Source organism: Lactuca sativa, chromosome 8, assembly GCF_002870075.4.
Source record: "Lactuca sativa cultivar Salinas chromosome 8, Lsat_Salinas_v11, whole genome shotgun sequence".
In the NCBI taxonomy this organism is placed as follows: Eukaryota; Viridiplantae; Streptophyta; class Magnoliopsida; order Asterales; family Asteraceae; genus Lactuca; species Lactuca sativa.
The window spans coordinates 198861765-198874228 of NC_056630.2; the positions used below are offsets into that span (position 1 = coordinate 198861765).

Below are 12464 nucleotides of genomic sequence, written 5' to 3' on the forward strand. Positions count from 1 at the left end.
TAATAAACTAAACTCTAGTGTTAATAATACTAGGTTTCGTCGGAGGAAATTATTTTTAAGAAACGAAGCGTTGTCTGAGTTCAGATTCACCACCTTTTCAGGTGAGTGCATAGTTACTTTCATCTTACACATAGATATGAAGTATTTTATATACATTACGTGCTACGTGTGCATATTGTCTGAATACTTGCTGTCTATGCTGGATGAACGATTTTATACATGTTTTAAATGATTTAAATTGTATATGTATTTTATATCTACAAAATATGTTGGGTAAAACATGAGTAGATGACTGATGAGGGATGAAGGCTGAAATAGAGGAACATTAGTAGTGTGGACCTAGTGCCCTATAGGTGAACATTGGCAGCAATGGACCTAGTACCCTATAGATGAGCACTGACAGTTGCGCCAAAATCTGTAGATCTTTTAGATCTACGATAAACATCCTAGCAGTTGGGCTCTAAGGATAGTATCGGCAACTGCGCGTAATAGAGAATATTATATGTAACATCCGAATTCCCAGGTAAATTATTTATTAATTTATTTTTTTGGAATTTTTGAAGGAACTCGGCGAGTTGGTGCCAAGACTCGCCGAGTAGGGTCGCGGATGTTCATCCGGGTTCACGTCTGGACTCGGCGAGTACATAGGTGGACTCGACGAGTCCACGCTGTTTAATGAAGCCCTAATTTACAGGGTTTGGGACCTATTTAAAGTTCCTTATGGCCGTCATTTACGACTATCACACCCCAGAGAGAGACCTAGATCGCTTGTGAGGAGAAGAGAGGCCATTGTTGATCATTTGTTGGTGTAATTTGAAGGGAAAGCTGACCAAGGCAAGAGGAGGCTGAAGGAAGTGCAAATCTAGTGACTTAAGAGTTCAAAGGCTTCATATTGAGGTATTCCTTCGGACTTTCTCCAGTTTTGGGTGTTGATTCATAGAGTTAGGGTTTTCAAACCCTTTGGAAGATGATTACCTAGAGTATTTGGTCCCTTATCGAGTTTGTGCTTTGGATCAGGACTCAAATAGGTCCAGAGGCCTTAACCCATGGAGCTTTATGAGTCATTTTGGGGTTATTGGACTTAGGTTACCATTTTTGGGGCTAAATCACCATTTGAGGCCATCATGTTGATATATAAGCATCAAGATTCGAACTTTACGTGACTTTCATGCTTGGGAAGGCCAGATTTATGGATTTGGGGCACGGATCTGACCTCAGGAGGTCAATAGAGTTTGTGCATGGCATGAACTCGCCGAGTTGTTCTTGAGACTCGGCGAGTGGGGTTAGGGTTTCACGTAAATCACTCAGTGAGTAGACTTGCCGAGTTGAGGGATAACTCAGTGAGTCAGAAGGGGGTTAGAGGACTGGGGTTCAAGGCGGTACTCGCCGAGTTATTCTTGAGACTCGACGAGTTGAGTCGGGGTGGCCCCGCGATTCATGCCAGGTGTGACTCGTCGAGCATGGGGAGGGACTCGACGTACCAAACGGGACTAAAAGAGTTAGTGAACACGTGTATACTTGCCGAGTCACCCAAGTGCACTCGACGAGTCGGGTCAAAGTTTGACCGTTGATTTTTGTTGACTTTTGTTGACTTTTAGGGTTTGATCAGCAATGTGGCCTTTGGGCCAAGAGAGGGGTAAAATGGTCTTTTACCCTTAAGAGGGTGCCATGAGAGGGTTGAGTCTAGTCTCGAGAGTTATATTCATGAGAGTATTTGCCTTATGTGATAGACGGTGGCGAGTTCGAGATTCAAGTGTGAGGATATTTGCTTTCTACTTGCCAGGTGAGTCTTTTCACTATACTTTACCTAGAGTGGTAACAGAGTCATATGACAGAGTTATTGTATGCTATCTATGTGATGTGTGGCACCGCATTATTTCTATGTGACTTATGTTGTGTGTATATCAGAGATAGGACCAGAAGGTCCACAGAGCTAGGACCAGAGGGTCCACAGAGTTAGGGCCCAAGGGCCCACTGAGTTATAGCATCGAGTGGCTAATATGTGCTATATGTGATGTTTTTAGTATTATGTGCCAGTATATTTGTATGCTATTTATATATTGAGATTTATTGTGATATGTGATATGCATGATTCAGAGTTAGGACCCTTGGGTCCATAGAGTTAGGGCCATAGGGCCCACTGAGAGCTGGGACTGGAGGGTCCCACTGAGACACACTGACCGGAGGGTCAACGGAGATTATAGCCTCGAGTGGCTAATATGTGTTAGAGTGATATTTTGGGGAACTCACTAAGCTTTGTGCTTACAGTGTTTTGTGTTATGTGTTTAAGGTTATCACATGATCACGGGACGGCACCGGCTCGATTGTACACACCAGAGGAAGCGTTTATTTTGAGGATCCTGGTTTATTAATTGATTGAACAAAAGAGTCATGTATTGTAAATTAAACAAAATGGAGATTTTTGTGAAAAGTGTTAAAGAGATAAACGATTTTAAATGAAAAATTTGTTTTGAAAATTTCGGTGTTACATTATAACCATGACAATAGCGTCTAAAGGACTATACCGGCAGATGCGCCTCGTAGAGAATGTCACAATTTTGGCAGTTGCGCCTAAGTGACATAACTAGCAGCTGTGCTTGACAGATGTGTCATTGATAACGATGGAATTCGTACCTATTCCTTAGGATAATCCTTAGGAATGAATGAACGAGAAATAACTGATTCTTAGGGTAGATCCTAAAGAATAAAGAAGATAACGGGGATGAGTAATGGGGTTTAATTGTTTGATTGTTTAAACATAATAATTATATTATTGTGGGTTGAAAACCCTATGTACTTACCAGGTTTCCCAACCTGACCCACTCCAGCTTATTTATATCTCAGGTGTTGATATGAAGTCACATTACACTGAGAGATTAAAGCATAATAAATTCCCTAATCAGTCATTGGGTCCAAATATAACTCCCTTTTGGCCTAAACTTCTAATTCATGTCCCAAGGCAAGGTTTCCTAATCCTTGGCCTATCGGGTCTCTTTCTCCCAAGGCCCAACTCCTAATTAAATTAAGGCCCAAGTCCATCCATTTTAGTTTCAAGGCCCAATACCATACATCCTAGGTCTAGGCCTAAAAGCCTTACTGCACAGTGGGTCATGAGGCCCAACAAATCCAAGCCCAATCACATAAGGCCCAAAAACTACATTAATCACTCTGCATGCGTACTCGCGGCGTACCTGGCACATACGCTGGGCGTACGCTAGCCTTGACCAGAAGCGGGAAATTGACCCAATACGTGCAACGTACCAGGGGTACGCCTATCGTACTGACCAGTTTCTTTAGAACTCCTTTTGTGACTTAATCCATTAAGTCATAACTTCCAAACATAGATCCAGGTCCTTTAAGACGTCATAAACCATAAAGTTACAAACTTTATGTCTTTGCATGCATGTATGGGGGTTAAGACATGATTTAATTCCTTAAACACACTTTGTGACCATCTAACACTTGCATGGTTGTGGCTTAACCATCAAGACTCGATTTTTTATGACTCTAAATGCTTCCAAGAGCTTAAAAGGACAACTCTTATGGGCCAGAACTACCAGAACACAAGAAACCTCAACTATGGAGTCAAAATATCACATAAAACACCCCAAAACTACAACTAAGCATGCGATGGTCAAGTTTGAAGCTTGACACCTCAAATAAGTCAGAAAAGATGTTAATCTCCTGGATCTACAAGCTCTCTTCAAGTCCTTGCTCCTTCTTCAAACTCCTTGCTCTTCAAAACCACCAAAACAACACCAAAATGCTCAAAGTAAGCTCAAGGTAGATGCAATAGAGTTAGGGTTCGAGTTGGGCACTGAGAGAACAAGGGAGGCTGAGAGGATAAGGGTTTGGAGGGTTATAAGTTATTTAAATAGGGTGCAAACCCTAAAATTTAGGGTTTGCATCTGATCACCCTACGCCCAGCGTACACATGGGTACGCCCAACGTACGCATGTGGGTTCCCCGTTTCACGCCTCATATGTGTACGCCATGTGTACATCGTGTAGATTGATCAATTAATAAAAGGCAACATAATACCTGATAAATCCCGGACGTTACAATTTTGCAACCTTTATTCAAGATTCTTGTAACTTGCCTTTAACTCACTAGTATCTAGTGACTTTAGTTTTTTTGTTGTGAATAAAAAACCAAAAATGTGTTCATATTGTATGTATTGTTCAAAACTTTGCTCCAATAAACCAATAGATTGATCAATTATATACACAAAATATTGAATCATATATGACTCTTGAGGTGAAAGTTCATGTACATGTTTTGATGACCCAATGTTACTCTCGTCAAAATGTTTTTTTTTTTTTTTTTTTTTTTTTTTTTTTTTTTTAATTTTTAATTTTTTTTTTCAAAAAACACAGTATCAATTCATGAATCGGAATTTATAGCTCCTACCTAACCCAAAGTTTTCTCAAACCCATTCACTAAATAGTCTTTAAAAAACACTTAATAAGTGCTCCCATAATACTCATTGCCTTATCAATATGTATAGTCCCAAATTGAAGTTGTTTACTCTTGTAATTTATTTTAACCAATATATGATACCATATAAGCATATCAATTATAAAGTGAAATCTGTCAAGTTCATACTTTGCTTGACAAGTAGCTTCACTTTTATATATATATATATATATATATATATATATATATATATATATATATATATATATATATATATATATATATATATATATATCTTCGTCAACAAGTTTATACAAAACTTCTATTATTTTAAGAGCTTGAGTTAATATTTACTTCCACACTTTCAATCATACTTTACCACGTCGTAGTTGATGGAGATTTTAAAGTGAGATTTTGCTTGGGCAAAATATCTTTTAGAATTTATGATTGGATTTTGATTTTTTGTATAAGATTTTTCAATAAAGTGCCTTTTTATAAAATATGAAATTGTTTGCTAGAATTTATATTTGAAACATATTTGTATTTTTCTTTGGATATACATTTATCTTAAATTGATGATAAATTTTAGAATTTATGATTAGATTTTGATTTCGTTTCATAATTAAAATGATTTCAAGATTACAACCAAATGTTGCATTATGTACATAAGTAATTGATAAGACTAATTTTCTTTATTAATAACCCATAAAAATGTCTTTTAAAAAAGCACCAATATCATAACTATAGATTTGTCCAAAATTTTGGAGTCCCCTAAAATCCAAGACCCCGTGCGACCACACCCTTCAACACACCTTAGGGCTGCCACGGCTGATCTTGCCTACGCCAATTAATCCCCATCTACGTCGATTAATCCATTGACTCTAGTGGAGTGGACCGACTAGTAACCGCCGAATGTTTTTTTACAACCTTGTTTTTACCAAATATTTCTTCATAAATAAAATCTATATATACCAGCTCTCAACTACAAATTACTAACTTTCAGTTTTCAACGAATCACACCCTAAATGTTTTATCGAAGATGAATTATAGTGTAGATTGATTTACTAAGCTAATGAAATAATATAGAAGAAATTTATTTGTTTGGTTGTGTTCTATTTTATTTATCTTTTTATTTTTATTATCTTATGGAGTAGTATATAAGATAAGTGTTCATGATGTGTGTTGCAAAACCCTTCACATTTTAGGGTTTAACGTTCCCTCCCTCTCACCCACAGACATGATGATGAATACTATCTTCTTCAGAGCTTCATCTACCTCCACCAGATTCGCTGCTCTTGCTTCCTGCAACTCGCTCCGGCTTCTTCTTCCTTCATCGTCAATAGCAATTCCAATCAAATCTCAAATTTTCATTAATCCCACCGTTGGGGTTTTAAGGAGCAATTTCCACGCCTCTCGATGGGTAGATGTCAGGGCTTCCGCTGTCCTAACACAGGCTGCCGGATTCGCTGCTACAGCCGAAATTTCATACGAGGAGGACACCATATCTTCATCTTCATCTTCTTCTTCCTCTTCCGATGGTCTTGCGATATCTAGCCTTGGGATTCCTCAAGAGATTGTTAATGCTCTAGCCAAAAAGGGTATAACCAAGCTCTTTCCCATTCAGGTAACTTAATTATACCTTTATTCTGTTCATTAACATTGAAATTTATCCGTATATCTACATATTCTCATGATGTAATCCTTACAGAGAGCTGTACTTGAGCCAGCAATGCAAGGGCGTGATATGATTGGGCGTGCGAGGACAGGAACCGGGAAAACTCTTGCTTTTGGTATTCCTATAATGGATAAGATTACTCGTTTCAATCAAAAGAATGGGTACTTGACTTCATTTTTCGTTTTTGCTTCTTCATAATGTAAATCAACTGTGTTTTACATATTCATTGATAAAGTCGATCTTTTTATCCACAGAAAAGGGAGAAACCCACTAGCCATCATCCTGGCTCCCACCAGAGAACTAGCTCGCCAAGTAGAAAAAGAATTCTACGAAGCTGCACCCAATCTAGATACGCTTTGTGTCTATGGTGGAGTACCCATTCAACGTCAGATGAGCACCATTGATCATGGTGTTGATGTGATAGTAGGCACTCCTGGACGTGTGATCGATCTGATCAAGAGAGGTTCCTTGAAGCTATCAGAAGTCAAATTCGCTGTTCTCGATGAAGCTGATCAGATGCTCAATGTGGGTTTCGCTGATGATGTTGAAACAATTCTAGAATATCTCCCACGAGAACGCCAAACCATGATGTTTTCAGCTACAATGCCAAGTTGGATTGTGAAACTCACTCGCAAGTTTCTCAAAAGTCCATTAACTATCGATCTTGTGAGTCCGATCTACTCATCTACACCGTTTTCTCTTTTCCTTGTTTACCTCTGTGAATCTTGTGATATGATACTAATTGTAATTACTAATTCCCCCTTTTTAATTGCAGGTTGGTGATTCTGACCAAAAATTAGCTGATGGAATCACATTATATTCTATTGTAGCAGATAATCGTGATAAACCATCAATTATTGGACCACTTATAGCGGTATTTATATTTTTTTTACCTCATAATTACAATCTTTTCAATCTTACCTTATAACATGTTTAACTTCAGGAGCATGCAAAAGGGGGAAAGTGTATACTTTTCACCCAAACAAAACGTGATGCAGATAGATTATCACAAGCAATGCAAAGACACTTCACTTGTGAACCACTTCATGGAGATATTACTCAAAATCAAAGAGAGAGAACACTCTCAGGCTTCAGAGATGGGCGTTTCAATGTTTTAGTAGCCACTGATGTTGCTGCTCGTGGTCTTGATGTGCCTAATGTTGATCTTGTAAGTGAATTTTTCGATGGCATTTTTGTAATTTGGTAGACAAGTTAAGTTAATGAAAGTATGTTGCTATTTCTTGGATCAGGTGATACATTATGAGCTTCCATCATCTTCAGAAGTGTTTGTTCATAGGTCTGGTAGAACAGGGCGTGCTGGAAAGAAAGGAAGGGCGATCTTAATCCATTCAGCTCAGCAGATGAGAGATGTGAAGGGATATGAACGTGAAGTAGGATGCAGGTTTTCAGAGGTATAAATTATAAATTATAAAATATAAATATAATGGCAAATCATTCAAGGGAAAACTTGATACAAGTCCTTGTATTTTGGTCTCATAATCTATTTAGTTCTTATATATATTTTTTATTAAATTAAGTCCCGAAAATCGGCAATTGTATTCATTTTGACCATTTTACCCAGTCAACAAGTCATCCTACTTTCAAAAATTATACTTTTGGATTAGATTTTAAAATTTATTAAAAATTTGGTCAAGATCTCAAAATTTTGTTACGAATTCATCCTAAATCGAGTTTTTTATATCTTTGTTTCGAATATGTTTTGTTTGTTGTATAAAATCATATTTATACAAAAAAACATGTTTTTCACATGAAAATTGTTTTTTTAACAAAAAATTGTATAGAAAAAAGAAGGTTTTTTTTATGTGAAACATGTTTTTTTTTTTTTTTGTATAAATATGATTTTCTATAACAAAAAAACATATTCGAAACAAAATTTTGAAAAAAAAAGATGTAAAAAACTAAATTTAGGATGAATGCGTAATAAAATTTTGAAATCTGGGCCAAAAGTGTAATTTTCGACCAAATTTGTAATAAAATTGAAAATCTGGGCCAAAAGTGTATTTTTTGAAAGTAGGCTAAAATGAATAAAAAGGGTTAAAATGAATACAATTGCTGTTTTTTGGGGACTTAATTGAATAAAAAAAATATAAAGACTAAATCGATTATGAGGCTAAAATCTAAGGACTTTTATGAACTTTATGAGTTTACCCATCATTTAAAATGGTTAATAATAATCTTATTTTCTTATTTGTTGTGATTTATCAAGCTTCCTAGAATCACTGTTGATGCAAGCTCAAGAATCGAGCTTGGTGGTGGTTCTAGCTCTTTTGGCGGTAGATTTGGTGGTTCCGATGGTTATGGCGGCGGCGGCGGCGGTGGTGGTCGGGGTCGTTTTGGGTCAAGCGGTGGCGGCAGGACATCTCGTGATGTTGGTTTTGGTGGGTCAAGTTATGGCGGCGGGTCAGGCGGCGGCTTTAGAGGGTCGAGCTCCGACCGTGGCGGTGACCGGTCAAGTGGTTTTGGCAACATGCGATCAAGTGGGTTCTCAAAATCTGGTTCGGGTTCGGACCGTTCAAGGTCTAGCAGTGGGCGTTTTGGTAATTTTGGTGAAGATTAAAATCAAGATTTCCAATCTTGTCCCTAGGTGAGTTTGATTTTACTTAAAACAAAGTCAGATGACCTTGTACCGTGTTTGACTGAGATTGAGACTGATATCAATGGGTGGGACAGAGAGAGAGACAGAGACTCGCTCTTGATCTGTTGTCTGTGCAAATGACGTAAATGCCCTTGGACACAAATTTAGATAAACAAGAAGTCAAGAATGGTTATTAATATGTGTTTGACTATTTTTTTGCTTGGTTGATTTTTTATGATGTAAGCAGAAGGCAGGTGGGAGGAGGGTATTAAAGACCATTTACCATGTTTGTGTGGGAGGGATGGCTTCAATTTGGAAGGCTGGTGGTGGGGGAGGGTTTAGCTGACATTATCATAACAAAAGAAAAGATTGATCTTATTCTTTTTTAGTTATATTTTTTTTATATGTATTATGTATATGAATCTTTTTGGTGGACTTTATAAGTAATTTTTTGTTTATTTATATTTATATTTTATCCTGTTGAAAACAGTAAAATGATGTTTCATAATGATTCAAAGTTTTGTATCAAAACCTCAAAGGTACTTGACTATATTTATATGTGTGTTTATTTCCGTAAGCCAAAACTCTCATACCAATTGAAACACCACTCATATAGGCAATTTTTAGATATTGGCCCCAAATAGTGTAATCTTAACATTTAAAAGATTTAAAATGGCAAGACATGCAATTGGGAAGCCTAATGGGGTCAATCTTCATATTAGGTTGGATAAAATCAGCTATTCAAGCCCAAAGCTAAACCCTTGAAATATTTTAAAGCACATCAAAAGAAGATGAACTTATATCTAGTTGGGGGGAAAAATCATAGTAAGAACACCATACACTATTAGAATATCAAAAGTCTTATATTGTAACAATATAAGATGATAATGTAAAGAATGCAATGCATGAAACTATCCTAAATGACATGTCCTCTACTCTTAACTCAACAAGGTCCTCATATCTAAGGGGTATCCCAAATCTCGGTGTGTCTCTAACCCATCATAAAATGCACATTATCATGATAAAAAATCAATTCAAAATAAGAACGTTTGTCCAAAATTCCAAAACTCTTTGTAAAAATCATTTTTTTAATCCAACATGTATTACATATATTATTTAACTAAGTTTAGGCATATATGAATTAAATCAACACAATTCAAAGTACAACAATTTAATACATGCATGTGTTTTAGGTAACGAACTCACCTCAATTGCATATGATATTTGCTATGAATTCATATAAGGTATAGAAAATGGAACACCTATATAATCATAAAAAGCTGTATAGTTTACACTAATTAATCTTCACAGTGTTAACTAAGTTATTAAACTTAGTTAACTCTTTTAAACTTGTAAATCTTTATAACATGACCTTGCATGACTAATTATCAAAATGATCCCCCAATACACAAGGTCAATTTAGGAACTTTAATGAGTTTTCAAATATTAGTACACTATCTTGGAAGGGAGGGGGACAACATGGTTTCATTATTAGTGCATAAAAGTAAAAAACAACATCCTACTTTTCAATATCCTATTTGAACACTCCAAACATCAATTTTAATGAATTTTAATGTTTAAAGATTGACTGAAAATTATATTTAATCATGTAACATACCTATATCATTATTAACCTGACCAAATCATAGATGAAAGAGATCATCTCATACAATTCAATTAAGGCTTTGAAACTCAAAGATGGCCAATAAAGTGGATTTTCACCCATAATTTTCATTGAAGATGATACAAGCTAACTCATAATCATATACTACAACCTTATTAACATGATCAATTATTAATTAGAATGTATGCATGTGTGTCTTGTCAAAATCAAGCTCATAACTTTATTAAACACCAAAACCTCACTTTTAACTTAATTGAATGATTCAACATTATAATTTTGATTCAAAACTATTAAAATATCATCAAAAACATAATACTAAGACTAACCCTCACTTACAAATCAAACTCCATTAGGCCATGGATGAATTCATGAAGTTAGGTTTTAAGCTGTTGTGTTTTATTCAAAATCGTTTTTCCAGAAACACTAAAAACGGCAATAAAAGCTTTAAAAATAAAATAAAATTAAACTCTTTTTAAATCACTAATGATCATTTCGCAAATAACGGAAAGATTAACAACAACCATAGAAGCAAAACATTATACAACCTTTGAAGACTTTGATTCCTCTTGGGAGGTTGGAAGTTGATGAAGATGACAAAAGACTCAAAAGAGAGCTTCTCTAGAAGTATCCACCAAACAAGACTAAACTACTTCAAGAAGCTAGTCTTCACTTGTATTAAGTTGTTCTTAATTCATTAAGACTTATACTAAATAAGCCTTAAGGAAAAGCAACTTATGAACCTTCAAATCTAGCACCAATTGCAAGAAAGAAGAGAGGGAAGGATGGCTCAATAACCACGAAATTTTTAGTAGTTGAAGAGAGAAAAGAGAGAAAAAGATCAAAATTTTCTTATTAGTAATGCCCTCCTTTTATACATACCAATGTGTACAAAATCAAGCCTTATATTACAGGAAAACATGGTGCTCTTTATAACAAGTATGGAGTAAGATGAAAGCTAACAAGCAACACACAAGTGAGGCTTGTGTGTACTCTTGGTTTTGACTAGAAAGTCAAAACTAGATTGTTATTATTTTCTTACTTCCTAACTAGTTAGTTACAAGACCAACTAGATGGTTCTCAAACTGACCATTTAATTGCACATGAATCATATATTCATGTCATATGAATATAACTAGTTTTTGTTCTTTTTTATTATTATTTCCTAGAAACATTAATTCTCAATTAATTGTTAAAATATTATTTTTATAAAATAATAATTTTTCCAATTAAATACAAGTGTTTATTATATTTATTAGTAGTCAAATTACTTTAATAAATAATCAATTAGTAGTAACTTTCAATAAGGTGGAACCCTACATGTCATCAGTCATTAGCAAATACTATCATTTTATAATGACATTTTGGCATAAAGATCTTTCGTAAACCACTATTAAAGCTTCATAAACTATGTTTTTGATCATATAGATGACTAGATGTACTTAAATAGTTTATTTAACGTTATAAACTTATAATTCTACACTAAGCTTAAACTAATCTTGAGCTTCATCATAAAATTTGTTTTTTATGTCAATCCTCAAATTCTAAGGGGGTGTTTGGGATAACTTTTTAAATTAAAAAGTCATTTTTAGAAAAAGACTTTTTGATTCATGTATTTTTCCAAAAAAAGTTTTTAAAATGTGTTTGTATAAACTTTTAAGAGGGCAAAAGGAAAAAAGTTAAAAGTTGCTAAAAGTTACGTGACTTCTTAACCCCCTCATTTTTATTCTTCTCAAAAAACTAATTTAAAAGATCTTTTGAAATTACCAAACAACTTTTTAAACTTTTGACTTTTTGAAAAAGCCAAAAGTCTCGAAAATCATTTAAAAGGGAAAGTCAAACACCCTCTAAAAGCTAAAATGACAAATAATTGGATAAATTAACAACCTTATAAACTTTAAAACATGAATTTGATATTGATACTTGAGTTGCTTGACTATTGTTCCTCCAAATTAATTCATATTCTTCCAGTTGAGATCTCTATAATCACTCTATAAAAGCTTTCAAAATGAAGGGAAGATTTTGATTTAGAACTTTAAGATCTAAACTTTTTGAATTGGAAAAACTAGTCCGTCAACTTCTTATTTTACACTGATATAAAATGTCATCTAATTAGCATTTCCAACTTAACAAGTTTAATTTGAAACCTTGTAATG

At 35.0% G+C, this 12464-nt stretch overlaps 1 protein-coding gene across 1 annotated transcript; it reads left to right on the forward strand.

Moving 5' to 3' along the window:
- Nucleotides 1-5587: 5587 nt before the first annotated feature.
- Nucleotides 5588-9225, forward strand: LOC111910587 (DEAD-box ATP-dependent RNA helicase 9, mitochondrial). The gene is made up of 8 exons (XM_023906414.3): nt 5588-6040; nt 6125-6252; nt 6346-6757; nt 6867-6965; nt 7035-7259; nt 7342-7503; nt 8319-8696; nt 8935-9225. The coding sequence occupies exons 1-7, from the start codon at nt 5654-5656 to the stop codon at nt 8667-8669; spliced, it is 1764 nt and encodes a 587-aa protein (XP_023762182.1). The 5' UTR covers nt 5588-5653; the 3' UTR covers nt 8670-8696; nt 8935-9225.
- The last annotated feature ends 3239 nt before the right edge of the window (nt 9226-12464 follow it).

Coding starts and splice junctions, on each gene's coding strand:
- LOC111910587 (XM_023906414.3), top strand. CDS start 5,654: ATGATGATGAATACTATCTTCTTCAGAGCTTCATCTACCTCCACCAGA. Junction 6,041..6,124: donor CCAAGCTCTTTCCCATTCAG/GTAACTTAATTA, acceptor TAATCCTTACAG/AGAGCTGTACTTGAGCCAGC. Junction 6,966..7,034: donor TTATTGGACCACTTATAGCG/GTATTTATATTT, acceptor GTTTAACTTCAG/GAGCATGCAAAAGGGGGAAA.